The 27,693-nt window shown below is 43.2% G+C and overlaps 1 protein-coding gene across 1 annotated transcript in view; it reads right to left on the minus strand.

Moving 5' to 3' along the window:
- The window catches only part of LOC108531499 (disrupted in schizophrenia 1 protein), a 279,299-nt gene that overhangs the window by 69,402 nt on the left and 182,204 nt on the right, over positions 1–27,693 (minus strand). Inside the window, exon 8 of the mRNA XM_017874999.1 lies at positions 9,661–9,721. Within this exon, the coding sequence (XP_017730488.1) occupies positions 9,661–9,721 (61 nt within the window). The remainder of the gene's footprint in view (positions 1–9,660; positions 9,722–27,693) is intronic.

The following is a 27,693-nucleotide window of genomic DNA, read 5'->3' on the forward strand; positions in this document are numbered from 1 at the left end:
CTGTGTATGTTTAGTTTATGCATTATTATTTTAAGCATACTGAAGATTTTTCTGATGAGATAAAATAAGGTAAAAGTTAAATGCAAAAATCAATGATTATAAAATTAAGGATCACATTTAACTTTGTAGAATTAAGTGCTTTATATTTTCTTACAGTTTGCATTTCAAACTGATAAGGTGATATAAATCATTGTTTCTCTTGTAAAATTGGTCAATATAGTCAAATAGCTTCAAAGTTCAAAAGTGTATAATCCAACAATGAATATCTTTATGGACACTGCTATGGTTTAATATTAGAACATAAGTAAAGGGATATTTTTTCAACACTCTCTAATTTAAACCGTGTGCACTCATCAGTAAGAAAATTATGAAACACCAATATTTGTTTCACAAATGATATACTTGTAATACTATATACATATAAAACATTTTTTAAAGATAAAATATAAATGGATGAAATGGAAGCATAAAACAGAAATTGTAATATGTTCTTCCCACACTCCAGTAAATTGTTTTGTGTGCACCTGTTTTGGAAACAATTGCTCCAATCTTTGACCCTAATTCCCATCTTCATTAGATTGAGAGCAGTTGGCAGTTGACAGTCTTTTTTGGCTATGACACACAGGCTCTGGGGGACTGGGGTGAGGGAACAGATCTTGGTCTTTGAGGTGCTGCTCACCCTGCTGGCCACCTCTGGACATTCATTAGCAGGTGAGTTCACCTGGCTATTATTCCACATCAGGCTTCCTATTGAAATTTTAATAATTAAAAAGTAAACATTAGTTTTTAAAAAGAGAACTGGATCATCTTTGGAAAAATACATCAGTCTCTAAATTTCAAAGTAAATTTCAGATAAGACCATTGAGTTCTTGATAGTTCCTTCTAAAGCTAAGAATGGCCTCCAAGGAGGTATCCAACTACTTTCTTCTATGTTCAAAAGAGATTTAAATGATTTTTTGTTTGTCTTTGCTGATGATAAAAGTGTGAGACACACTGGAAACAAACACTTGAGGAACACACTAGAGTACAAGGAAGCAAACATCACCTATAATCCACTAAGTGCTCAAGAGTTTGTGGTCAAGGTTTTATGTTCAACTTCAGGGAAAAAAAAAAAAAAGTAGAGTTAGAATGAAGATATTCTAGAAAGAAGAGAAATATTCACATTAGTCATGCATACAAGATTCCATCAGTTAAATGGGACCACTACACCCATCCTCAGGGGGAGGGCTTGGCCCACTTGGGCCAGAGACATGAGTTTGCCATCCAGCATTAATGAATTCCTCCTATACAATGGTGAGAGATATAAGATCCATTTAAACAGGAACTCATCTACAAAGTAAGGACTTCTGAATATTTCATTTGACTCTTAAAAAAAGATAGATAACAGAGAATATGTAGTAATTGAGAAAATAAAAATTAAAGCAAGGTTTGTCTATAAGAGAAAACAAACTAGGAGAAAAAATTACACTTAATTACTAACCTCTGGAAACAATAAACCTGAAGAAGTGCAAGTAAGTTGGTCAAGCTCTTTAAGAGTAGATTTTTCTATTCTATGATATACCAGTAAGATTTGATGGCAAGACAAATGGATTTGGGCACTGTATCTTCTTAGGTTGCCTTGACTTTCTGAATGTAAGAGTTGAGAATATAGTGTCAAGATAGCCAAGTTGCAAATAAATTTTCAAGGAGGAACAAGATAAAACTGCTATTTATCCACTCATTCTTGCATTAAGTACAATTGTCTGTTGACTACACGCCAAACAGCATGTCAACCACTTAGAATACAAGGAAAGTAAGGCATGGAAACCTTACAATACAACTTAGAATATAAGGAAGGTAAAGGCTCTTTCTACAAGAAGCTCACAGTCTAAGAGAATTAGACAGACTGAGTGAACGCAACACATTCATGTAAGTGGCTACCACTATGGGTACCATGCAGGAAACAGCAGGAGGCCAGAAAGACTTTATAGAGAAGGACAATTGTGCTGAGTCATAAGAGTGAGTGTGAGCACAGGGGCTAGGTCAGGGAGGGCTCTGCAAAGATGCTGCTGTGGAGCACAGCTAACGTGGGGAAATGGGCTAGAATGGAGCATCAGTCACTTGGTGCAGGTGAGGATTACAGAGATGAGGTTGGACCAGTAGGCTGGAACCACCTCATGAAGAGCCCAAGAGGCAGAGAGGAGGAGGACATAACAAGGACTGTGGAATTTAGGCTGGATGTGAAGGGAGCCTAACAGGATGGTAAGAAAGTCATTCTGGCTGTGGGAGAAGAGCAGAGTAAACTGTTGTGAGCCAGGGGGGAAGACAGGCTGTTAGAAGATAATTTAATGGGCCAAGTTGCAAGTAGTAGTGATGGGAACAGAGAGGAAAGCCTCTATGGAATGACCAGGTAACTGACTGCAGCCACCCTCCTGGATATTTGGCTATACATAAGGAGAAGGAAGGATATCACTAAAACAGGTGTAAATTGGAAAAAAGATTCCACAAATGGAATCTCTCCTTTGTAGAAGGAGGAACAGGAATATATGCATCTAACTTATAACTCAGATGATTACAAGGCAAATCCTTGTTTAAACATACACTAAAAGTCCTCATGTAATATTTGCCCACTTTTGGCTTTGGGTTATGCAAGATGTGCTTTTGAACCACTGACTGCATCAGATACTTCCTAACTTTCTAATTCACTTGATGTGCTTGATAGAGAGTGGATCTTGAGTCCACATGAGTTTGCCTCAATATCTGGGCCTTCAGGTCTCTGTATACTTTGAGAGAGTAACAAAGATAGTGCTATCACTTGAATTTGTCCCCAAAGTGGTGACTAGCCAGATCTAGGTTTCTTAGCTCTGATCTTTAACGATATGCTCTCCAGCATTCTAATGGAAAAGGAGCAACCCATTCTGTTCTCAGCTGCTTCCTCTCTAAAATCCTGTAAGATCAAGACATGCTAAACAGGGGGAACAGGTAAAGATTTTCATCTTCTTTAATGGACAACTTGAGATGTTAATCAAGCAGTCACTAAGATGCACCATTGTGTCAGGTATTAAAACTGTTTTCCTATTGTAAAACGTTGATCCTCTTGGAAAGGAACTGTGAAGGTGACAGATTCTCAGTGGAGGCCACAGAGTGTCTGAGAACAGCCATAACTACTGGGCTCCGTCACAGAGATCCTGACCGTCAGCAGACTTTTGCAGCATCCACTCTGGCCTCCTGTTCTGAAGTGAGAATAGAACTGCCTACTGCCAGAGGGGTTGCAGACTCCTAGCTGCTTTTTCTCTTCCCTGTTCCCTTGTTTCTACCATACCAGTTCACATGAATCTGAGCCAGGCCTCCTAATAGCTTGAAACAGCATGAAAAGGGCCTTCCAGAAGCAGGCTACAGGAAGGGCCAGCTACCATTATGGTCATTTGAGACTGTGGCAGGATCCTAGGTAGCTAAGGTATGTGAGTCAAGAAGCCAGGGACAAGGTGGCTTTGCAACATCAGCAAGGCTGGAGAGGCAGAGAAAGAGGCTGGAGATGATAGAAGATGAGCTTAGGATGTTTCTAAATTATGTACATCAATTCACATATTTATTCAATCATTCATTCAATACACGTTTATTGGGAACCCCTGTACCATCCAGCACTGGCAAATCACAGAGAATACAGTCCTGAACAAGGCAGACTTAATCTTATTAAGGGAGGAGACCACCCCTCATATTGTCTTATGCCCAATTTCTGCCTCCAAAGAAAGAAGAAGTAAAAACTAAAAGGCAGAAATGAAATCCACAAGCAGACAGCCCGGTGCCACACCCTGGGCCTGGTAGTTAAGAATTGACGCCTGACCTAATTGGTTGTGTTATCTATAGATTACAGACATTGTATAGAAAAGCACTGTGAAAATCCCTGTCCTGTTCTGTTCCATTCTAATTACCAGTGCATGCAGCCCCCAGTCACATACTCCCTGCTTGCTCAATCGATCATGACCCTCTCATGTAGACCCCCTTAAAGCTGTGAGCCCTTAAAAGGGACAGGAATTGTTCACTCAGGGAGCTCGGTTGTTGGAGACGTGAGTCTTGTCAAAGCTCCCAACTGAATAAAGCCCTTCCTTCTTTAACTCAGTGTCTGAGGGGTTTTGTCTGCGGCTTGTCCTGCTACATTATAATACCTGTCAAGGAGTACTTGGAAAGTGAGAATAAATCATTGCAAGCACATTACTCAGTCTTGATGAGTCAGGGAATATTTCAGAGAGGAGAAATCTAAACCTTGAAGGCTGAATGGGAAGGCCTGGTGAGGGTGAGGGTGAGGGGTGGGCTGGGAGAGGCCCACCAGGCCACATGCAGAGGGGTGGGGGAGCAAGCTATGCTTGTGTGTCAAGGGCAAGGAGACCAGCCAGCCTCAGTTTACAGCATCTGACCCTCCTGAAGATGACTTCAAATCCCTAAGTATTGGGTTAACTATATGAAATTGTCATTTTTATAGGTCAAAAATGGTGAAATATCAGCAACTTCACATGGTTCAATCAAATACTTCTCTGGATGATACCCCTTAACCCTGTGCCCCTCTAAATTAGTTTCTTTCCAGAAAAAAAAAAATGCAATGGCATTGGGAAGCATAAGGGAACAAGTATCAGCTGCAATAGCGTGATGATGGGGTGGTGATGGGTGATACTCAAGTACATGCAGAGGCCACATGGAAGAACGTCATGAACCACGGTAAGACATTTAGGCTTTATCCTTAGGACATCTGGCAGCCTTGTGCAGTGACCAGACGGATATTTTAAGATGCTTACTCAAAACCACCTGGAGAAGGTGGTAAGAGGGCAACAGTGGAACAGCCAAGCAGGAAAAGTTGCTACTATGATCAGAAGAGGGGCCCACACTGTCAGTGTGATAAAGGCAGGCTTGTGAGATACTAAAGAGGCAAGACTAACAAGACTCCGGAACTGAGTGAGAAAGGAAGTGGGGGAGCCAGCATGAGCCCATGGTGCCTGCCCACCTAGGCAGCCAGGTGGGTGGTGGGCCATGCATTGGGCTGGATGAAAAGGGGGAGGAGCTGACATGGAGGGAGAGAGGATGAGTTCCAGGCATGACTGTCATAATTATGTATATAGGTTTTCATCTACAGTTCCTGACTCGTAACTCCCACACCCACTGTTATTTCTCCCCTAGGCAGGTCATAAAAACTAAAAATATACCCTAATCTCCCCCCGCCTTTCTGTGTTGGAGCTGGCCATAAAGAAATTCTCAGCTTTTATATCAGCACCCTGCTGTTTTTGTTACTGTAGCCTTATAGTATAGTTAGAAGTTGGGTAACATGATGCCTCCAGCTTTGTTCTATTTGCTCAGGATTGCTTTGGATATTCAGCCTCTTTTATGGTTGCATCAGCCTTGGGAAAGAATTTATGCCCACATCCTCTAAAGCAATTGCAACAAAAACAAAAATTGACAAGTGGGACCTAATCAAACTAAAGAGTTTCTGCACAGAAAAATAAACCATCAACAGAGTAAACAGACAACCTACAGAATGGGAGAAAATATTCCCAAACTATGCATCTAACAAAGATCTAATATCCAGAATCTATAAGGAACTTAAACAATTTGACAAAGTAAAAACAAATAACTCTATTAAAAATTGGGCAAATACATGAACAGGTACTTCTCAAAAGAAGACATACGCCGGGCGTGGTGGCTCAAGCCTGTAATCCCAGCACTTTGGGAGGCCGAGACGGGCGGATCATGAGGTCAGGAGATCGAGACCATCCTGGCGAACACGGTGAAACCCCGTCTCTACTAAAANAAAATTGACAAGTGGGACCTAATCAAACTAAAGAGTTTCTGCACAGAAAAATAAACCATCAACAGAGTAAACAGACAACCTACAGAATGGGAGAAAATATTCCCAAACTATGCATCTAACAAAGATCTAATATCCAGAATCTATAAGGAACTTAAACAATTTGACAAAGTAAAACAAATAACTCTATTAAAATTGGGCAAATACATGAACAGGTACTTCTCAAAAGAAGACATACGCCGGGCGTGGTGGCTCAAGCCTGTAATCCCAGCACTTTGGGAGGCCGAGACGGGCGGATCATGAGGTCAGGAGATCGAGACCATCCTGGCGAACACGGTGAAACCCCGTCTCTACTAAAATACAAAAAACTAGCCGGGCGAGGTGGCGGGCGCCTGTAGTCCCAGCTACTCCGGAGGCTAAGGCAGGAGAATGGCGTAAACCTGGGAGGCGGAGCTTGCAGTGAGCTGAGATCCGGCCACTGCACTCCAGCCCGGGCGACAGAGCGAGACTCCGTCTCAAAAAAAAAAAAAAGAAGACATACAAGCAGCCAACAAAAATACAAAAAAGTTTAACATCACTAATCATCAGAGAAATGTAAATCAAAACCATAATGACATACTATCTCACATTAGTCAGAATGGCTATTACTAAAAAGCCAAAAAACAACAGATGCTGGAGAGGTTGTGAAGAAAAGGGAACACTTATACACTGTTAGTGGTAATGTAAATTAGTTCAGTCACTGTAGAAGCAGTTTGCAGATTTCTCAAAGAACTTATAACAGAACTACCATTCAACACAGCAATCCCATCACTGGGTATATATCCAAAAGAGAATAAACCATTCTACCAAAAAGACACATGCACTCGCATGTTCATCACAGCACTATTCACAATAGCAAAGACATGGAATCAACCTAGATGCCTATCAATGGTGAACCGGGTAAAGCAAACATGGTACATTTATGCCATGGAGTACTACGCAGTCATAAAAATAATAAAATCATGTACTTTGCAGCAACATGGATGCAGCTGGAGGCCATTATTCTAAGCAAATTAATGCAGGAACGAAAAACCAAATACTGCATGTTCTCATTTGTAAGTGGGAGCTAAACACTGAGTACTCGTGGATATAAAGATGGGAACAATAGATACTGGAGACTGACAGAGGAGGAAGGGAAGCAAGGACTGAAAACTAGTTCCAGGGGTACTATGCTCACTACTTGAGTGACAGGATCAATCATACCCCAAACTTCCACATCACACGATACATCCATATAACAAACCTATACATGTTGCCCCTGAATCTAAAATAAAAGTTGAACTTACAAAAAAGCAAGAAGGAAAGAAATTCTCTAACCTACCCCGTCTGACTGCAGGTCATAGACCCTCATCTCAGGAGCCCTGTCCCATACCTGAAGGAGGAAACGCTGCACAGAGAAGCTGTGGAATCTGAACAGACAAGTCCTGCTGGGTTTTCCCACTCAGTCTATTTGTGGTAGATCACACTTTCTGTCCAATCACATTGCCACATGGTTGTCCACACTTTAATCATGCCTACCCAGTGATGTCCCCATAAAAGCCCAAGAGGAGGGGTACAGAGAGCTTCCAGATAGCTGAATATGTGGAGGTTCCTTGAAGATGGTGTGCCCAAGGAGGGCATGAAACCTTGGTGCCCCTTCCCCACAGCTCACCCTGTGCACCTCTTCATCTGTATCCTATGTTATCTCCTTTATAATAAACCAGTAAATATAAGTGTTTCTCTGAATTTTATGAACCAGTCTAACAAATTAATCAAACCCAAGGAGGGGGTCATGGGAATCCCAATTTCTAGCTGGTTGGTCAGAAGCCCAGGCAAAATAACCTGGATCTGCCATTGGCATTGTAAGTGGGGCAGTCTTGTGGGACTGAGCCCTCAACCTGTGGCATCTGATGCTGTCTCCAGGTAGCTGGTGTTGGAATTGAGTTAGAGGACACCCAGCTGGTATCTGCGGCAGAACTGATTGCTTACTTTTTGGTGGGGAGAAACCCTCACGTATTTCATCACAGAAGCCTTCTGTGTTGATTATTGCATTGTGTGAGAACAGAGGAAAAGCAGTTTGTGTTTTTTCACTCAGAAGTGTTTGATCGGTTCTAATGGTAAAAAGAAGGAGGTAGTCAGGCGCGGTGGCGCACAGCTGTCATCCCAGCACTTTGGGAGGCCAAGGCGGGTGGATCACCTGAGGTCAGGAGTTTGCAACCAGCCTGACTAACATGGTGAAACCCTATATCCACTAAATAAAAAAAAAAAAAAAAATGAGCAGGGCAATGGTGGTGCTGCCTGTAATCCAAGCCCCTTGGGAGGCTGAGACAGGAGAATCACTAGTACCTGGGAGGTAGAGGTTGCAGTGAGCCGAGATAGTGCCATTGCACTCCAGCCTGGGCAGTGAGTGAAACTCTGTCAGAAGAAAAGAAAGGAAAGGGGGGGGGGGGAAGGAGGAAGGAAGGAAGGAAGGAAGGAAGGAAGGAAGGAAGGAAGGAAGGAAGGAAGGAAAGAAAAGGAAACCAAGGTGTGTCTACTGCCAACCACGTGAATGCTTTACATATGGTATTTAAATTAACACACCAGCTGGGGAGGTAGGTACCCTTCCTCCAGTTATATAGCTAAAACAAAACAAAACAAAACAGACAAACAAAACTGAAGGTGAGTGCTTACCTGAGGTTAGGCAGTTTATATTTGGGAGAGCTGCAATTTAAATGGGCGTCTCTTTATCAATACCCATGTGCTTACGGCTACAACTTGCTGCCCAATAACCTAATGTACGGTGTGTGCTGTGCTGATGGCTACAACAATGGCAGCTGCAGTTGAGATCAAGAAGAATGTGCCAGAAATCTGTCCCGAACACACGGGAGAGGAGGAAGGCCAGACTCAGAGCGGAGCACCTGACCCAAGTACAAGCTCTCCTCATCCTGCTCACCTCTGCTAATCACCTGTGTCATAGATTCTCCCCAAGTCTAGGAGCATGGGAAGCAGGGAAAGATCAATCAGGGGTTTATAGGACTTCTTCCCAAGGATGAGAATAAATCCTGTAATGCCTTGCTTAGCCTGAAGAGTAGGACTCTGCAAGGCAGGCCCTCTCAACATCTCTTAAGGGAAAAGCAGCATTTTAGCTCACGACAGTGTCCTAGCAGACAAAGGCTTAAGGCACAGCCTATCTAAAGAGTTACTTTACAAATTCCAAAATAGTAGCAAAATAGTCTCCATAAAACTAAATGACTTCCAGGGAAGAAAGCGTATATTCCACTCTAGTACTTGTTGCCTTAATTAGGAACAGATTCTGATGACTGGGATTTATTTTCCTAAGCACACATCCACAAAAGCCAGAAACATCTTGTCATGCTGCTGCATCCCTGACATTTCTCAAAGACAAATTCCTAATTGGGTCTTAAAAAAAAACAACCAGAAATTTTCATGCTGATTTTGATTCAGGATTCAAAACAGAACCCGAGACGTGCATTTCTATATTATTCCAAACCATGTATAAACTGCCTTAAAATCCTGAAGACTCCCTTCAAACACTAAAGTTTAAAAAAGGGAAAAACAGACTAAGAAATGAATTCTGAATTTAATGTAGCAAAGAAGATTCTTCTCTGTCTTATGGAACATGAAAACTATCCGGTGATCTCTCCAAGACACTTTTAAACACCTTAATCTACTTACTTTTTAAAAGACAAGATGAGGGCTGGCACCTGCTCTTTCGCTTATGGGGTTCAAAAGGCTTTTTTTGTGTCTTTCTTTGTTAATTTATTAGAGAAATTGGTGAGCCTTTTTCATTGATTTAACTAAATTTTGTTATAATAAAGAATCTAGATGTGCCACGGAGTCTGAAATACAGAAATTATGATCCTTACCTGCACAGTTTATCCTCAAGTGTTTCCATGTACTTCATAGTATTTTCCTTCACACTTGTTTCTGGGGGAAAAAAGGAAATCCAAAGTGAATGCAATTGCAGTCACAATTGAACAAAAACCATTCAACTAAAAGCTCAAAGCCAAAGGACTGAGGTCAAGCCACTAGTAATCGTAACATTCTATAGTTGGAAAACATTCAAATCCATTGGAGTGGCTGCCTGAAGTCATGAGTTGGGGAGGATTCTGGGCCTCTGAGTGTCTCTGCAGGAGACAGTCAGAGGCTGGAGGAACAGAGCTGAGCCAGCCTCGCTATAGTCTTTCAAAGGCAGCTCACTGATAGAGTATCACTGGACGATGTGTGCTCTGTCTCCTACCTTTCCCAACTGATAGCCATGGGCTCGGTTGTCCAATACAGGGAAAGAGAACCTGACAGTGTAATGATTCCCATCCTACAGATGAACCAGGAGAGCCTCACTACAGGTAGAGGAGGATTGTGGACCCTTTCACTGAGAAACAAACAAAAACATGGGATTCTGCCAGTAACTAGAAAGCAATTGCTCAACCTCCAATGAGTGATGAGATCAGCTACTCTTCAAGACAAACTCAGCACTTCCTAATCACCAAATGTTGAAGGAATGAATGATTGCTATGGTTCGACAGATCAAAGAGGCACTTTATGGATAAAAGAGATTTGATATACTTTGAACAAGTTCTCCCCTTTTGCTCATCTGAGGAATGAAGGTGCCTTCCTCTCAAGGTGATAACTAACAGACATGCACACCAAGTGCCTGGAATAACACCTGCAGCCAAGGGGTTTTTAGCAAATGGTGGCTGGAATGATCAATGATGCTGCCATGTCTATTATTAGTATTGTTATTGTTATCGTGGGTTTTATCATTGTTTTTATTCCAACCTTTATTCTGAAGGATTATTTATGCCAAGGGCTCATGTACTCTAAAGTTGGGGAATGTGGAAACACAGAAGCCAGGCTGCCCAGATTCATGCTACTAGAGTGTCTGGGGATTCTTGGACTTCTATTTCAGTCAACATGTATGTGTAACGTGAGGGACAGTGGAACTGGAAAAAGTACCCTGACATTCCTCATAAAGAAACTAAATACTTAGGTGGAAATTAAAACAATTACACATTCTGGTTCATTAGTCCATAAAAGGTAAAAAGAGATATTTACACAGTGAAAACAACTGTTTAAGTTGCTATCTTTTCTTACTGACTTATGCTTGTCTAACACACACACTTAGTTGTGCTAGTTGGAGCAATTATTGCAAGTTCCAAATGCCCCAACCAGAAACGCGTCTCTGTTTCACATGCCATACATATTTATGTGCCACACACTGTTCTAGGCATGTGGGATAGCTCAGCAGTGAGGGATGCTAAAGAATAAACATAAAAATTCCATAGAACATTAGAAGGTGATAATGACAATAAGGATTTAAGGGGGAAAAAAAGACAGCAAGCGAAACGGGGCTGTAGAGTGGTTAGGAAAGGTATCACTGGGGAAATGATACTCCCTAAACGTTTGCAGAGGGAGGGAAGAGGGAGTCAACAAGCATCCTGGGAAGAGTCGAAGTCATCCTGGGAAGGGGTGTCAACAGGCATCCTGCGAATGGAGTAGGCAGTCTGAAGGCCCCAGGGCAGGAGCACAACTGTGTGCTCCAGCGAGTGTGGCCAGAGCAGAATGTTCCATGGGGAGAAAAGATGAAGGCAGAGAAACAACCCAGGTCCAATCATGCAGGCCACTGTGGTAAACTATAGCCTCAAAATGACCACAGCAATATTTCTGGTACCACATACTCTTCCAGAACCTTGCCGCTCCCTATCAAGAGGTAAAGTATATTTCCCTCTTCTTGAATGTGGTCAGGCTGAGACTGCTCCAACCCACTGAGTATGATGGAAGGTATTCTGTAACTCTTCTGAGGCTAAAGTCCAGTTTCTGCCTGGCTTTCTGTCCTGGGAACCCAGCCACCATGTTGTGAGGAAGCCCAAGCCACATGGAGAGGCCCCGTGTAGGTGTTTCAGCTGAAAACCTGGGTGATGGTCTTAGACTACATCCAGCACCAATCTCCAGATATCTGAGTGAATGAGCTTTCAGGTGGTTAGGGCCTTTGAGTCTGAGGGATCCAGACACCACAGGATGGAGACAAGTCCCCCCACTGTAAGCTGTCTGAATTCCTGACTCACAGAATTTTGCACATAATAAATGGTGATGTTAAGTCATTAAGTTTGGGGATGTTTTGTTGCACAGCTGTAGTAACTAGAAGGCCACTGTCAGGATTTTGAGTGTTCTGAGTGGAATGGAAAAACACTGTAGAAGAAAAAAATGAGACTGACCTACAGCTACTATGTTGAGAATACACCATAGGGGAGGATGAGGTGGAAGCAGAAAGATATGGACGAGGTTAGTGCAATCATTCAGGAAAAGATGATGAGGATGTGGAGGAGGAAAAGTAGAATATTTTTCTCACCCATCACCAGGGTCATGGCTGACGCCCCTATAACAAAAGACAGGTTAACAAGAGAAAGGCATGACAAATTTATGTAACCAAAGTTTTATGTGATATAGGAGCCTTCAGAGATGAAGACCCCAAGACCCAGAGAAAACTGTCTATTTTTGTGCTTAGGTTCAATGAAGCATATGAAGAATGGACAGCTATGTAGAAACGTGATTGGACAAAAAGCATATGATCTAATGGTGATAAACTGGAGCTCAGCATGGCCTATTTGTTCAGAATCTTCTTGGCCTCTGTGTAGTATTCCTTCCCTCCAGGTGAGGGGGCAGGGCAACTGTCACATAAGGGTCTTACGCCCACTTTTCAGGGAAGGTAACCAACAGAATCCTTTAAGATCAGCTCTCACACAGAAAGACAGCGGATGGTCAGAGTGACCTTTCTGCTTCTGCTGTTTTCTCAGTTTCCAAGGTGCTGTACTTTGTAGTATCATGTTCTATGTCCCAACAGGGACTTAAACTAGTGCATTAGCAGGAGTTAGTGGTAAGTGGGTAGATTTTAGATATATTTTAAAGGTAGAGACAATAGCTTTCCTAGTGGGTCAAATGTCAGGTGTGAGAAAAAGAAAAGTTGGCTGGGCGCGGTAGCTCACGCCTGTAATTCCAGCACTTTGGGAGGCCGAGGCAGGTGGATCACCTGAGGTCAGGAGTTCAAAACCAGCCTGGCCAACATGGTGAAACCCCGTCTCTACTAAGAATACAAAAATTATCTGGGTGTGGTGGTGGGCACCTGTAATCCCAGCTACTCGGGAGGCTGAGACAGGAGAATTGTTTAACCTGGGAGGCGGAGGTTGCAGTGAGCAGAGATCGCGCCACTGCACTCCAGCCTGGGCAACAAAGAGCAAAATTCTGTTTCAAAAAAAAAAAAAGTCAAGAATGACTACAGATTTTTACCCTAAGCCACCAGAAAAAAACAGAAATTGCTATCAACTGAGATGGGAAGAATGAGAAATGAAACTGGTTGGGGAGACAAGAATTTAGCTTTGGATTTGTTAAATTTGAGAAGTTTTTAGACATTCAGTGGAGATGTCCAGTGTGAGGTTGGATATCTGAGTCTGGAGTTTGGGAAAGTTCTGGAACAGAGACATTTGGGATTGGCATTTGAAGGAATAAGACTGGACAATATCACTGAGGAAGTGGGAGTAACTTAAGAAGCCCTTGTTGATCATAGGCAATGCACCATTTATATTGTGATAGCACCTTCCATCCAATGGACAAAAATGGACAGCACCCCCCGAGGAAAAGAAAGCCATATTCTTATGTTTAAAAATAGTCTAGATGTCTATGAAGCTAATCACTTTGTTAAGAAACTGAATGCTAAGTACTTGCCTCATCTCAGTGTCTGAAGCACCAGTTGGTGATACGCTGGACCTGCACGAGAACTTCCAGGCAGAGCCATGGGCTTTTCTACTTGCCTGGAGCCTGCCATCTAAGGAGAATGCTCTGTTGAACTATTACTTTCATTGGACCCAACCTATGTCCCAGCCAGACAGCCTAAAAGTACCTTGCACGTATTCACTAAGTTGACTCACAACCTTCAAGACAGGCCAAGACTGTAGACAGGGAGTTTAGATTTTAAACTTCCTAAAAAATACACCCACAGACACAGTGACTGAGAATAGAGCTCACCTTTTCCTCTCTTCTTACTTCCCTCCTCTTCCTTTCTTCCCTACCATTTTAGGCCCGATAGAGCAGGGACCTGTGAGAATGGTGATGGTAGTAAGGCAAGGTTCCAAGAAGCAAAGAGGGCACTCAAGGAAATGCCGAATACAAAAGGAAATGCTACGAAACAAACAAGACCAGAGGACTGCAGGCCTCCTGATCAGGAAGAAGCAGGAACACATTAACTGCTTCTGTTTATTAAGGGAATCTGATATCCAGATTCAGGCCATGATATCAGAGTGGAATTCATACCATTAGTTTGATGAATCCAATTAAACAAAAACTTGGATTAACGGATTGATAATTAAATGCCATAAATCAGTAAACACAGTAGAGTGCATGAAACAAACACACATCACGCTACAGGAGTTCAATCTGGGTCCTCCCTCACGCAAGACCCTATACTTGGCACTAATTGAATATAAAAAGGACATAGCTTCCAGAGACACAGAGATAGCTGTGGGGCCAGCCTCTTTAACACTGATTTCTCACTGGAGTGCACAGCAACATTTTCCATAAATATTCATCATAACCAATAATCCAAAAATATCCCTATGAGTCTGATGGGAAAAAAAAATAACCAACCAACCAGCAACAGCTTTTTCAGTGTAAACACGGAAGTTGGAAGGTAGAAGATGTCAACACGGAAGTAGAAGAATGTTAAGTGGGAGGAAGCCCAACTAGGTTTCAATGCGTTGTATCCCTTGCATAATAAAGGGACAGCAGTATTTGACATGAAAATAGCATGGGAAATGAGTAACACCCAGGCAGACTTGCTATCAGATTGAATGGACCAGTGACTTGAAGAAACTCCAGCCCCACCACCCTCAATTAACAAGGAAGACATGCTCAGATGGGGTCAGTATGATACGATCTCACCTTTGAAAATGGAAGCCAAAGGGACCTCCCCAGTTTAGCATTAATGGTAGTTTGTCAAACATTAGCCATGTTATTGGAATTTTCTAAATTAACATTAAGTACCAAGTGAAACCTGGCCTACATTTACGAAAATAAGTCATCAGATTTCAAAGATCAATATTCAAGAATCTATTTAGATAAAATTAACTCCCACCCACTTAGTAAAATCTTTCAGAAGGAAGATGTGAAAGACAAAGGAGAAATTTTAGAACTCTGAGAAATTTTCAAATAGCTAAGGTATGATGCTGTCTTCGAGTGAATGAAAGGACTTTTGTTCGGATAATTAAATCATGCACGAGGATGAAGAGGTAACATAATCCTGAAAAGACCCAGGAAAGTCAGCAATACCGGAAAACGGACCTGCAGCTGGAATATCTTGGCAGGTGGGATGGCATAAGATTGTGTCAGTTCTTGAAAGATGGTAGATTCTTTCTATGAAGTCCTACATCAGTGAAATTTCACACTGAAGGGCAAAATGGAAATATCAACCATGAACCCCTAAAACCTAGAGAGTTTTGTCTGCTCATACACAAATGACATTGACTGTCACATTGGAGACCCAGTGTGTGGACACACGTGATACCGATTTAGCTACCATTTTACCGAGCACTTTCTTTTGCAAGACCTGTTTTAAACACCTTATTCTAAACATGAACTAAATAACAGTATCAATGAAGCAGCTCTATCATTATCACCATTTTATAGTTGGTGAAATGGAGCAGGAGTAAGGTTCAAAGTCACACTGCCAGTGAGGGATAGTTCCAGAGCTCATTGTTACAAAACACATGACTTCAACTTTATATAACATGAGAGCAGTCAGTGCACACTGAATTAATGCATGTGAAATCTCAGCACTAACAAAATGAAGCAGGTGTTCAAAGACAGTAAATTCAGGAGAGGCCAAAGGCTGTGCTGTAAAAAGTCAGAGTTATAAAGAGTACTGACCATTGCAAAGATGAGCCATCAATAAATGAAAACCTCATTGTCTGTAAAATGTAGGGAAGAATGCTAACAGTATATCAGCATAAAACAAATCAACATTGTGTAAAATAAGTTCATATATATACACACACATACACGTATATATGTATGTATATACGTGTATGTGTGTGTATATATATATGTATGCATACATATAAATACGAAAGAGAATAGGCCAAGTTGATTTCAAAGGAGGTTGCAATGAGAAAATGATTAATAACTTTCTAAAGCATATATCTACCCTGGCTCATTCTCCCCAGTGACAGGTTAATTGTGTGATTTTACTAAAAGATTTTGATTTGCATGTATAAATTTATTTATTTGCAGCATTTCTCTGCTATCATCTATATGTGGTAGTTCTAGTTTAGCTAGAACTCTCAAGAGAGGACTTCTGAGTTCAACAGAATTCAGTCCTTCCCAGGCTTTTGACTACTCAATATAAATTCTCTAGATCCGAGCCCAATAAATGCATCATTACCAAATTAGCAAGAGATTCATTTCTCATTGTCAGGGCATCGTTCAGTATGTTGTTGTTAATTCTCTGTCTCTTTTTCTCTGATGTTGATAAGATGTTTACGGATAGAAGGAAAATTATTAGATACGAGTCCTACAGATTTAAGAAGTGGTAACAGGGAAAGGGTTTCTCTTTGGAGTTACACCTGACTGTCATTCACACATTAATCTAATGTTTTTTCTTTTTCTCTTTTTTTTGAGACAAGGTCTTGCTCTGTCACCCAGGCTAAAGTGCAGTGGCATGATCACAGCTCACTGCAGCCTTGAACTCCTGGGCTCAAGTGATCTTCCCACCTCAATCTCTTGAATAGCTGAGACTTGAATAGCTGAGACAGGTGTGAGCCACAGTGCCCAGCTAGTTTTTTTTTTGTTTTGTTTTTGTTTTTAATTTTTTTGTAGAGATGAGGGCTCGCTTTGTTGCCCACGCTGGTCTCGAACTTCTGGCCTCAAGCAGTCCTCTCACTTCTACTTCCCGAAGCACTGAGATTACAGGCGTGAGCCACCACACTCTGCCTCTAATGTTCCTTAAATGCCTACCACATGCCAGACTCCATGTTAGGCACTGGGGCCACAGAGATGAATATCATGCTACCCACGGGCTTAAGAAAATCAGGCTTGGTAATAGAAAGAGTCGCATCATTAGATGACTAATAAAAGCAACAAGTTAGATTCCATAATAAAAGCAGCAGTCATGCTCGAAGCATCATGGAGGGAGATTTGGCCCAGCTTGAGGGGGTTTAAACATGACTCCCTGAGGAAGTGACTGAGTTAGAGATCTTAAAGGATTTTCCATGCTAGCTGATGCAGGAGGAGGCATGGATAATCCAAAACAGCAGTTGCACGTAAAATAAGATTTGTGTTTTAGAATAGCAGGCATTTCATGTCATATCATTTTACCTTCCCAAGTATTTCCAAATCGTTTCCCTCCAAGCTTACTTTATGATTACTAGATGTACTACATGATCCCATACCAAAGGAAGATGGAGTAGCTACAGGAAATCAGCCTGTCCGAAAGCACAGGCTCTGCACTCCTACCACTGCCCTAATAGCTACACTTGAACGCGAAGGTAAGATTAACTCATTCTTCCAGCTTTTCACCTTTGAGTAACGCGAGTGAGAATGTTGAGTTATAGTAAGTAACTTCATGCTGGCAGAGGTGCCCAAAGAACAGAGACTGAAAAAGTGTTTTCAGAACTGGCACATCATCCTGTGACTCAGTTGTCCATGAAAAAAGTAAAATCAATTATTCTGAACTATGTTGATGCCTCCGCTTCCACTGTTTTGTCCTGTGGGGTGGTGTGTGGCTGTTGCTTCTCAGCGAGTCACCACCCCTCAGAGAGTTCTGCCCCATTGCCCTTGAACCCTGGAGCACATCTCAAAGACTTGTCTGTCTTGATACTCATGTAGGTAGACACAGCTCCTTGCTTAGATAGGGAGAAAGAGTGGGCAGGAAGAAGGAAACGAGAAATGAGTAAGGAAGCTCCACCAGGTTTTAAAATGTTTGCTATGTGGCGAGTGCTTATAGCAGATAAAGCCCAGGTTCCGATTTTACCTGCTGTGCCTGTCACTAGTTAATTGGGTGTCATCTAATATAGTAATTCTCACTTTCCCAGTTCAGACCTGCTCCTACATGCAATCTCCTGATGCCCTTGAAGCACACAGCCTAATAAATCAGCACAAGTCAATGACAAAAGAAAAACCAAATGCTTGCGGTATGGAAAGCAGGTCAGTAAAAAGCTAACACTATCAGTTCCAAGCAGGTTCACTTCACAGCCTCCCACTCACGTGCCCTTGTCAAATGCTTTTTCTAAATGGAAAGACAGGCTAACTTTTCTCAGCAATCTCTGCTGACAGCAGCAGGCATATCTGGGTTTACTTTCTTGCTTTCCGGCGCATATAACTGAAAGAGTTGTGACCTGGAGATTAGTTTACAGTATTTTTAAAATTGCTTAGAATGCCTATTTACTGCCTTACCTAGTAGTGTGCAACTGAGAATATGCAGTCTCATTCTGTGATTCTTTCTCCTATTATTTCCCTGAAACACAGGCATCACACACACACACACACACACACACACACACACACACACACCTTTTTTTTTTTTTCATTCTTTTTGATTGACAGAAGAAAGAAAATTTGGGACTTTGTTTTAAAAGTGAAATACTGTCTTCTTAAACAACTTGTGTTTAAAACCAGCCCCAATCCACACTTGATCTTCTTAAGCTAGGAAAAGTGAGCTCACACTGAGTGCTGGCAGGATGCTTCATGTGCGTCATTATTTTGTTTAATTCTCACAATAACTCTCTAAATCCCTTTTGAGGATAAGGAGACTGAGGCTGCGAGAAGTTATTTCAAGGAGTAAATAAGAAATTCAGACCCACTTGGGTTTTATGCCAAAGGTTCTGTTTTTACAAATACACAATATTGTTGCCCAGTTGTGATGAAACATAATTTATGAATTTCACTGAGGGAATTTCACAAAAGGAAAGAATTTACTTTTCCCTCTAAAGCAGAGGCTTTTCATATGCAACTGTTAAAAGACACAAGAGCTTGTGGGTCTGATGGTTGGTTTGAGCTGTTGCTGTTGGGAGAGACGCTGGGGCACTAGCACGAAGACGTAGTTTGTGCTCAGTGGCGAAAGATGGCACTCCCCGAAGGCAGCCAGATCCGGACTACGCCGTGTTTTCCAGGCTGGAGGTGCCCTCCTCAACTGCCTTACGAAGTTCCCAAGCAGCCAGCCCAAATACTACCTGCTCCTTACGCCGAAGGGATTTGGCAGGAAAAAGGCCAAATTGGCCACGCGGAGGCACAAAGTGAGGTCAGAACAACTTCCCATTTGACAAAAGCCTTTCGTTGGCTATGAGGTTCCAATCATCACTCCATGCCTTACTCCCACCCCAAAACACACACATGCTGTCCACATCCAGGCACTGGCCCTCACCCCTACGTGGCCTCGCTGTGCCTGACTGGGCACCTCTTGCTTATAAACATAGTTTCATTAGAGGCCAAAGATGCTAAGACAACGTGCCCCGGCTAGTAAGACACACACAGAGGTCTCCTCTCCTTTAATACGCGGGTGATAGATACGTGGGTGATGAACAAGTATGTGTAAAAAATTAATACAGGAAGGCCAGGCGCGGTGGCTCACGCCTGTAATCCCAGCAGGCATTTGGGAGGCTGAGACAGGTGGATAACGAGGTCAGAAGATTGAGACCATCCTGGCTAACATGGTGAAACCCCGTCTCTACTAAAAATACAAAAACTAGCTGGCCGTGGTGGCACGCGCCTGTTGTCCCAGCTACTTGGGAGACTGAGGCAGGAGAATCTCTTGAACCTGGGAGGTGGAGGTTGTAGTGAGCCGAGATCGCGCCACCCCACTCCAGCCTGGGCGACAGAGTTGAGACTCCATCTCAAAGAGAAAAAAAAAAAGATGACACAGGAAAAATGCAAATGATTATCTGCTTCAATCTAGAATAGCACTTAGACATACCCAAGAGGGGCCCCTGCCATGGGCATCATGCTAGAGAACTCTCGCTTCTAGATTCTTCCAGACTGCCCTTTGGCATGGTGAGGCGGTCACATGGCCAAAAGATTTGCCCTTTCAATTCTGCTCTGTGTTCTTGGTACTCAGAATTTCCTGCCCAAATGTCTCTGGGAGCACTTCTTCTTCTTCTTTTTTTTTTTAATACTTTCAGTTCTGGGGTACATGTGCAGAACATGCAGTTTTGTTTATTAGTTATACACGTGCCATGGTGTTTTGCTGCACCCATCAATCTGTCACCTACATTAGGTATTTCTCCTAAAGCTATCCCTCCCCTAGACCCCCACCACCCAACAGACCCTGGTGTGTGATGTTCCCCTCCCTATGTCCATGTGTTCCCATTGTTCAACTCCCACTTAAGAGTGAGAACATGTGGTGTTTGGTTTTCTGTTTTTGTGATAGTTTGCTAAAAATGGTGGTTTCGAGCTTCATCCATCTCCCTGCAAAGGACATGCACTTATCCTTTTTTATGACTGCATAGTATTCCATGGTGTATATGTGTCACATTTTCTTTATCCAGTCTGTCATTGATGGGCATTTGTGTTGGTTCCAAGTCTTTGCTATTGTGAATAGTGCTGCAATAAACATATGTGTGCATGTGTCTTTATAGCAGAATGATTTATAATCCTTTGGGTATATACTCAGTAATGGGAGTGATGGGTCAATGGTATTTCTAGTTCTAGATCCTTGAGGAATCGCCATGCTGTCTTCCATAATGGTTGAACTAATTTACACTCCCACCAACAGTGTCAAAGCATCCCTATTTCTCCACACCCTTTCCAGCATCTCTTGTTTCCTTTTTAATGATCGCCATTCTAACTGGCATGACATGAGAGGGTATCTCATTGTGATTTTGATTTGCATTTCTCTGATGGCCAGTGATGATGGGCATTTTTTCATATGTCTGTTGGCTGCATAAATGTCTTCTTTTGAGAAGTGTCTGTTCATCTCCTTTGCCAACTTTTTGATGGAGTTGTTTTTTTCTGTTAAATTTAAGTTCTTTGTTGATTCTGAATATTAGCCCTTTGTCAGATGGATAGATTGTAAAAATTTTCTCCCATTCTGTAGGTTGCCTGTTCACGCTGATGATAGTTTCTTTTGCTGTGCAGAAGCTCTTCAGTGTAATTAAATCCCATTTGTCAATTTTGGCTTTTGTTGCCATTGCTTTTGGTGTTTTAGACATGAAGTCTTTGCCCATGCCTATGTCCTGAATGGTATTGCCCAGGTTTTCTTCTAGGATTTTTATGGTCTTATGTTTAAGTCTTTGATCCATTTTGAGTTGATTTTTGTATAAGGTGTAAGGAATGGGTCCAGTTTCAGTTTTCTGCATATGGCTAGTTAGTTTTCCCAACACCATTTATTAAATAGGGAATCTTTTCCCCATTGCTTCTTTGTGTCAGGTTTGTCAAAGAGCAGATGGTTGTAGATGTGTGGTGTTATTTCTGAGGCCCCTGTTCTGCTCCATTGGTCTATATATCTGTTTTGGTACCAGTACCATGCTGTTTTGGTTACTGTAAGCTTGCAGCATAGTTTGAAGTCAGGTAGCATGATGCTTCCAGTTTTGTTTTTCTTGCCCAGGATTGTCTTGGCTATGTGAGCTCTTTCTTGGTTCCATATGAAGTTTAAAGTTGTTTTTTCCAATTCTATAGAGAAAGTCAGTGGTAGTTTGACGGGGATATTGAATCTATAAATTACTTTGGGCAGTATGGCCATTTTGATGATATTGCTTCTTCCTATCCATGAGCATGGAATGTTTTTTACATTTTTTTGGTCCTCTCTTATTTCCTTGAGCAGTGGTTTGTAGTTCTCCTTGAAGAGGTCCTTCACATCCCTTGTAAGTTGTATTCCTAGATAATTTATTCTCTTTGTAGCAATTATGAAAGGGAGTTCACTCATGATTTGGGTCTCTGTCTGTTATTGGTGTATTGGAATGCTTGTGATTTTTGCACATTTATTTTGTATCCTGAGACTTTGCTGAAGTTGCTTATCAGCTTAAGGAGATTTTGGGCTCAGACAATGGGGTTTTCTAAATATACAATCATGTCATCTGCAAACAGAGACAACTTGACTTCCTCTCTTCCTATTTGAGTACACTTTATTTCTTTCTCTTGCCTGATTGCCCTGGCCAGAACTTCCAATACTATGTTGAATAGGAGTGGTGAGAGAGGGCATCCTTGACTTGTGTCAGTTTTCAAAGGGTATGCTTCCAGTTTTTGCCCATTCAGTATGACATTGGCTGTGGGTTTGTCATAAATAGCTGCATTGATTGGATACCAGATCCAGATGCAACTTTGGACTCCTTCAGTTCTTTAGACATTTTCTTTAGTCCCCACAAACCTGAAAGAGACTGACAGCTGGGAGTAGCTGCAGAAAGCAGACCCCTCCTTCCAGAAGAAGGATCTGGGTACTACATCCAAGCCCCCACCGCAGAGCAGGTAGACAAAACTCAGACACACATGCTGGAGTGTCTGTGCATGAATCTGTAAGACAGTCATAGTGAGGGACAATAGAGATGTGTGAAAAATAGAGCTGGAGGCTTGGTTCAGGGGACCAGGGCTCTGGCACCTCTGCTTTCTGATGCAGAGTCCAAGGAATTCAAGCATTGTAAACTCATACCTGGTCTCCTAATCATTAATCATTAAGAAGTCATATTTGTGGCAGGGTGTGGTGGTTCACGCCTATAATCTCAGCACTTTGGGAGGCCGAAGCAGGTGGATTACCTGAGGTCAGGAGTTCAAGACCAGCCTCGTCAACATGGTGAAACCCCATCTCTACTAAAAATACAAACATTAGCCAGCTGTAGTGGCGCATGTCCATAGTTCCAGCTACTCAGGAGACTGAGGTAGGAGAATAGCTTGAACCCAGGATGTGGAGGTTGCAGTGAGCCAAGATTGTACCACTGTATTCCAGGTTGAGTGACAGAGTGAGACCCTGTCTAAAAAAAAAAGAAGTCATATTTGTCAAGTGTATTAATCATGTTGTTTTTCATTTTCAGTATTTTATGATGCTTTGACATCTTGGGGCCTTGCTGACTCTAGAGGGACTGCTCCTCCCAGGGTTATTCCTAGAAAGAGTAAACAACTCACATGTGAGCACACCCTTGCTAGGATAACCAAGCAATCCAGAACCCACACCTCCAACCACCTCCTGTACTGGGCTCTCACACGCTGGGCCACTATCCCTTGCCCCTGGCATCAGATAACTAGGGACACCCCCTATACCGCAGAGTCCACTGAAATTATTCAAACTAGCTAATCCCAAGCCTGGTTGCCCTGCCCTTCCCATTCCTTCTCACTGAAACTGCAGTAAAGACTCTTGCCCACATCTTCCCCCTCACTCTCTCTACCTCCTCACCAACCCTGGTGCATCCCCATGTGGCCTGGCATAGCATGGCATGTCCCAGCCCTTGGGAACTGTAAGTAACAAACTCTTTTCAATGGCAGCTGTCTCCTGATCAGTTGGTCTCACCATGCCTGAATAATACATTTTAAAGCATCAAGGTAGGACAATAGAACATTTAGCCATTTACTAGGCTGATTTATCTCTGGAAGTATGCAGATATATGGTATAGGGGCCTTAGGCTATATCATGGCCCAGCCCCACATGTATTAGTGGTGAGCCTGCTTTTACCAATATCCACAGTTAATTCTAAAATGGACAAAGGAAGAAAAAAAGGCAAGCCTTCTTAGCTGTGAGCACGACATTATGAAGGGGCTGAATTTCAACCTTTTCAAAATAGTCCACAGGGAACATAATCCTTGATCTCCCACAAACCCCAGCAATGTGTGTTATGAGGCTCCCAGGCAGCACTTTCCTGGTAGAAGCAGGAAGGAGGCAATGCCAGGTGCTCAGCACAAGGACCCATGGGCAGCTGGGAGTGTCCCTGCTGGTACAACTCAGAGTATTCAACCCAGTTCCCTGAAGCTAAAACGAGGCACCTCTGGCCATGGCATTTTCTTTCTTTCTTTCTTTTTTTTTTTAGACAGTCTCACTCTGTTGCCCAGGCTGGAATGCAGTGAGCGGTACAATCTTGGCTCACTGCAACCTCTGCCTCCTAGGTTTAAGTGATTCTCCTGCCTGGGCCTTCTGAGTAGCTGGGACTACAGGCATGTGCCACCATGCCCAGCTAATTTTTGTATTTTTAGTAGAGACGGACTTTCACCATATTAGCCACGGTGGTCTCAAACTCTTGACCTCGAATAATCTGCCCGCCTTGGCCTCCCAAAGTGCTGGGATTACAGGCGTGAGCCACTGCTCCTGGTCTGGCCATGCCATTTTCTGTTTCCACGCAGCACAGCTGGGAAATAGAGAAGGTTGAATGCAGAAGTCTGATGGAAACTATGAGTGCTGTCTTCTCCAAGGCCACCCAGCAGGTTCCCTGTTAGGGGAGGAGCCTACACCTCCCCTGCACCTTTTTATTCTTGTCCTTCTTCCCGGAAGTAGATCCCAGAAAAACCTGCTTGATAGCCTGCACTGGCTTTCCCTGGATCTTGAATGAAATCCAAATCCTTCCCAAGACCTTCAGGTGCTGCACGGTCAGCCTTGCTTGTTTGTTCTCTCTTTCCCTCGTCCCCTGGTTACCTTGTCCGCTGGTCCCCAGATCACAGGTCTGGTTTTCTCATCTCCACTGCAGGAGCTCTTTCCCCATCCTCTGTATGGCACACTCTGCTCCCTTCCTCTGGGGGTGGCACTTAGTCTTTAAGCCGCATCTTTTTTTTTTTTTTTTTGTATTTTTTGTAGAGACAGGGTTTCACCGTGTTACCCAGGATGATCTCGATATCCTGACCTCGTGATCCACCCGTCTCGGCCTCCCAAAGTGCTGGGATTACAGGCGTGAGCCACCGCGTCTGGCCTTTAAGCCTCATCTTAAATGTTCCCACCTTTGAGGACACTTTCCCCTACAGTTCTTGGCTGGCTGCCACCCTGGTAATTTGCTCTCTGATCCTTTACTGGTGCCTCTGCAGTCCTTTTAACAATTGTATATTTTTTGTTTTTTATTTTTGTCTTTCCCATTAGAATTCAAGTTTCAGGCTGGGTGCGGTGGCTCACGCCTGTAATCCCAGCACTTTGGGAGGCCAAGGCAGGTGGATAACGAGGTCAGGAGACCGAGACCATCCTGGCCAACATGGTGAAACCCTATCTCTACTAAAAATACAAAAATTAGCTGGGCATGGTAGCTTGCGCCTGTAATCCCCGCTACTCGGGAGGCTGAGGCAGGAGAATTGCTTGAACCTGGGAGGCAGAGGTTGCAGTGAGCCGAGATCGCATCACTGCACTTCAGCCTGGCAACAGAGTAAGACTCCATCTAAAAAAAAAAAAAAAAAAGAAAGGAGTCAAGTTTCATGAGGAGAGCACCCCATGGTGGGCTCTCCATACACATTTGCTGGATTATCTATGAGCTCTCCTACCTCGCTTTACTGGTCTTGCTCCTGGAATCTCACCCTTGCTTTATAAAGCAGAAAAGGGAGGGCAGGAAAGCTTCCCGGGGATGAGCACAGGCAGTGGGAATGTGGGAGCTGGCTGAGTGTTATGAATTAGCAGAACAAGGGTCACTGGTGTCTTACACAGCCAAGCTTTGGTGTGAATACTCAGCACCTCCTGCCTGCAAGAAGCCCAAAACCTCTCACTGCAGGCATGCAGAGCAGCCCAGTGTAGGGATATCTGTGCAATCTGAAGGCTGCAATACCAAATCCTAACCCAAGAACTCAGATTCAGGACTGTGGGTGAAGGGAAGCCTCCCAACCCACCCATCTGTTCACCTGCATGCCTACGAGAGCAGGTGTTTGTAGGCCAGGGCTCGGTGCACCCTGCTAATGCCCATGTCTTAATCTGCTCCCCACCTGCCATCTGATGGGTGTGGCAGAGCTGGAGGAACACGTCAGCTGGAAAGCAGAGGAAAGAATGTTAAAGCTCCCCGCTGTGATGCACCCGCAAGCTGGCCACGGGCAGCCCCTCATTGCAATCAAGAACGTCATGCAGCAGCAAATGTTGAGGCAGAGTCTCAATTTCAGTCTTTGGTTTTAGAAATTGTATTTGGGGTAATGTTAATGTGAAAACTGCATGTATTAAAACAAAGTGCAATAACACGCAGCATCTCTAACAGCTTACAATGAGTGTCTTCTTTCCTTTCTCCCCACCCCCTTCCTTCCTCTCAAATACACCCTAAAAGAGCACAGGGTCTAGGAGAATTTAAAAATAGACTCACATGGATTTCAAGTGGAGTAAACTAAATGAGTCCAATTTTCTATGCCTTTCATTTTAAATTATGTGCTGAATGTCGGGAAGCATAAGATGTAAGTGAGGAGAATACGACATTTAAAATCTAATTTTCAAAAATTAGGTCCTAAGGCAGAACAGTGAAAATGCATTTACACATATAATTGCGCCTGCAAATCAATACTGGCAGAACAAGTGTCCCCCTTGGCTCGGGAGAGTGCCTGGCCAGGGCTCATGGGAAGCCATGGGAAGCCAATTCACTCACTCGGCAGGTATGTGCTGAGTCCCTGCTAGGTACCAGCTGGTGCACTTGATGCCCAAGTGGATTGTACTCTCCAGCTCACGGCCTCAAGAACCATGCAGGCCAGGCCAGGCGCGGTGGCTCAAGCCTGTAATCCCAACACTTTGGGAGGCCAAGACGGGTGGATCACTAGGTCAGGAGATCAAGACCATCCTGGCTAACATGGTGAAACCCCGTCTCTACTAAAAAATACAAAAACTAGCCGAGTGAGGTGGTGGGCGCCTATAGTCCCAGCTACTCGGGAGGCTGAGGCAGGAGAATGGCGTAAACCCAGGAGGCGGAGCTTGCAGTGAGCTGAGATCCGGCCACTGCACTCCAGCCTGGGTGACAGAGCGAGACTCTGTCTAAAAAAAAAAAAAAAAAAAAAAACTTACAAACTAGAGAAAAAGTTACAAAGGTAAAGCAGTCTTTACCACACACAGAGAGAGGGGAAGGACAGAGGCCAAGATAGAATAGCAGTGAGCACCAGGAAAGGCACTTTCTCAGTGGAGGTGGAGGTCAGGGAGCTGACCCGCCCTGGAGAAGGGAAACAGCTGAGTTGAAATATTAATATTAAGAATAAGTGGAGAAAGCCGAGCACGGTGGCCCACACCTGCAATCCCAGCACATTGGAAGGATGAAGCGGGCGGATCACCTGAGGTCATGAGTTTGAGACCAGCCTGGCCAACATGGTGAAATCCCATCTCTACTAAAAATACAAAAATTAGCCAGGCACAGTGGCATGTGCCTATAATTCCAGCTACTTGGGAGTCTGAGGCAGGAGAATTGCTTGAACCTGGGAGGCAGAGGTTGCAGTGAGCTGAGATCAGGCCACTGCACTCCAGCCTCAGTGACAGAGCAAGACTCCATTTCAAAAAAACAAAAACAAACAAAAAACAAGCAGAGAACAGGGCATGTAGTAGGAAGGAATGTCAATGGTAAGGAGCTCATATGCAGGGGCTTGGAAGAAGAGGGAGGATGGGACATATCAGGAAAACTGAAGGTCCAGGCTGATTGAAGATTAGCGTGTAAGGAAGGCAAGAGAGGATGACAGGGGAGTTTTGAGAAATAAAGATGGAGGCAGAAAACTGAGGGCATGACAAGAAAGGTGTGTGCATCCCTGTAGGAGTGTGGGTTTTCTCCCACAAAGGGAAGCCATTCAAGGGTCCTACAAAGGAGAATAATACAGCCAGTTTCTTAGTTCATTACAGATGGAGAAAGGCGGGTTGTTAGGAAAGGTATTTAGGAAATAGAAACGACAGGACTTCATGTTAGGCTGGAATCATTCATTCATTCGTTTATTCACTCAACAACTACTTACTGAGCAACTACTACATGCCAGGCACTATTCTAACAGCTAGAGCTATGACTGTGAATAAGCAGTATTAGATAAGTGGG

The sequence above is a fragment of the Rhinopithecus bieti genome, unplaced genomic scaffold (assembly GCF_001698545.2).
Source record: "Rhinopithecus bieti isolate Rb0 unplaced genomic scaffold, ASM169854v2 scaffold_9670, whole genome shotgun sequence".
Taxonomy (NCBI): Eukaryota; Metazoa; Chordata; class Mammalia; order Primates; family Cercopithecidae; genus Rhinopithecus; species Rhinopithecus bieti.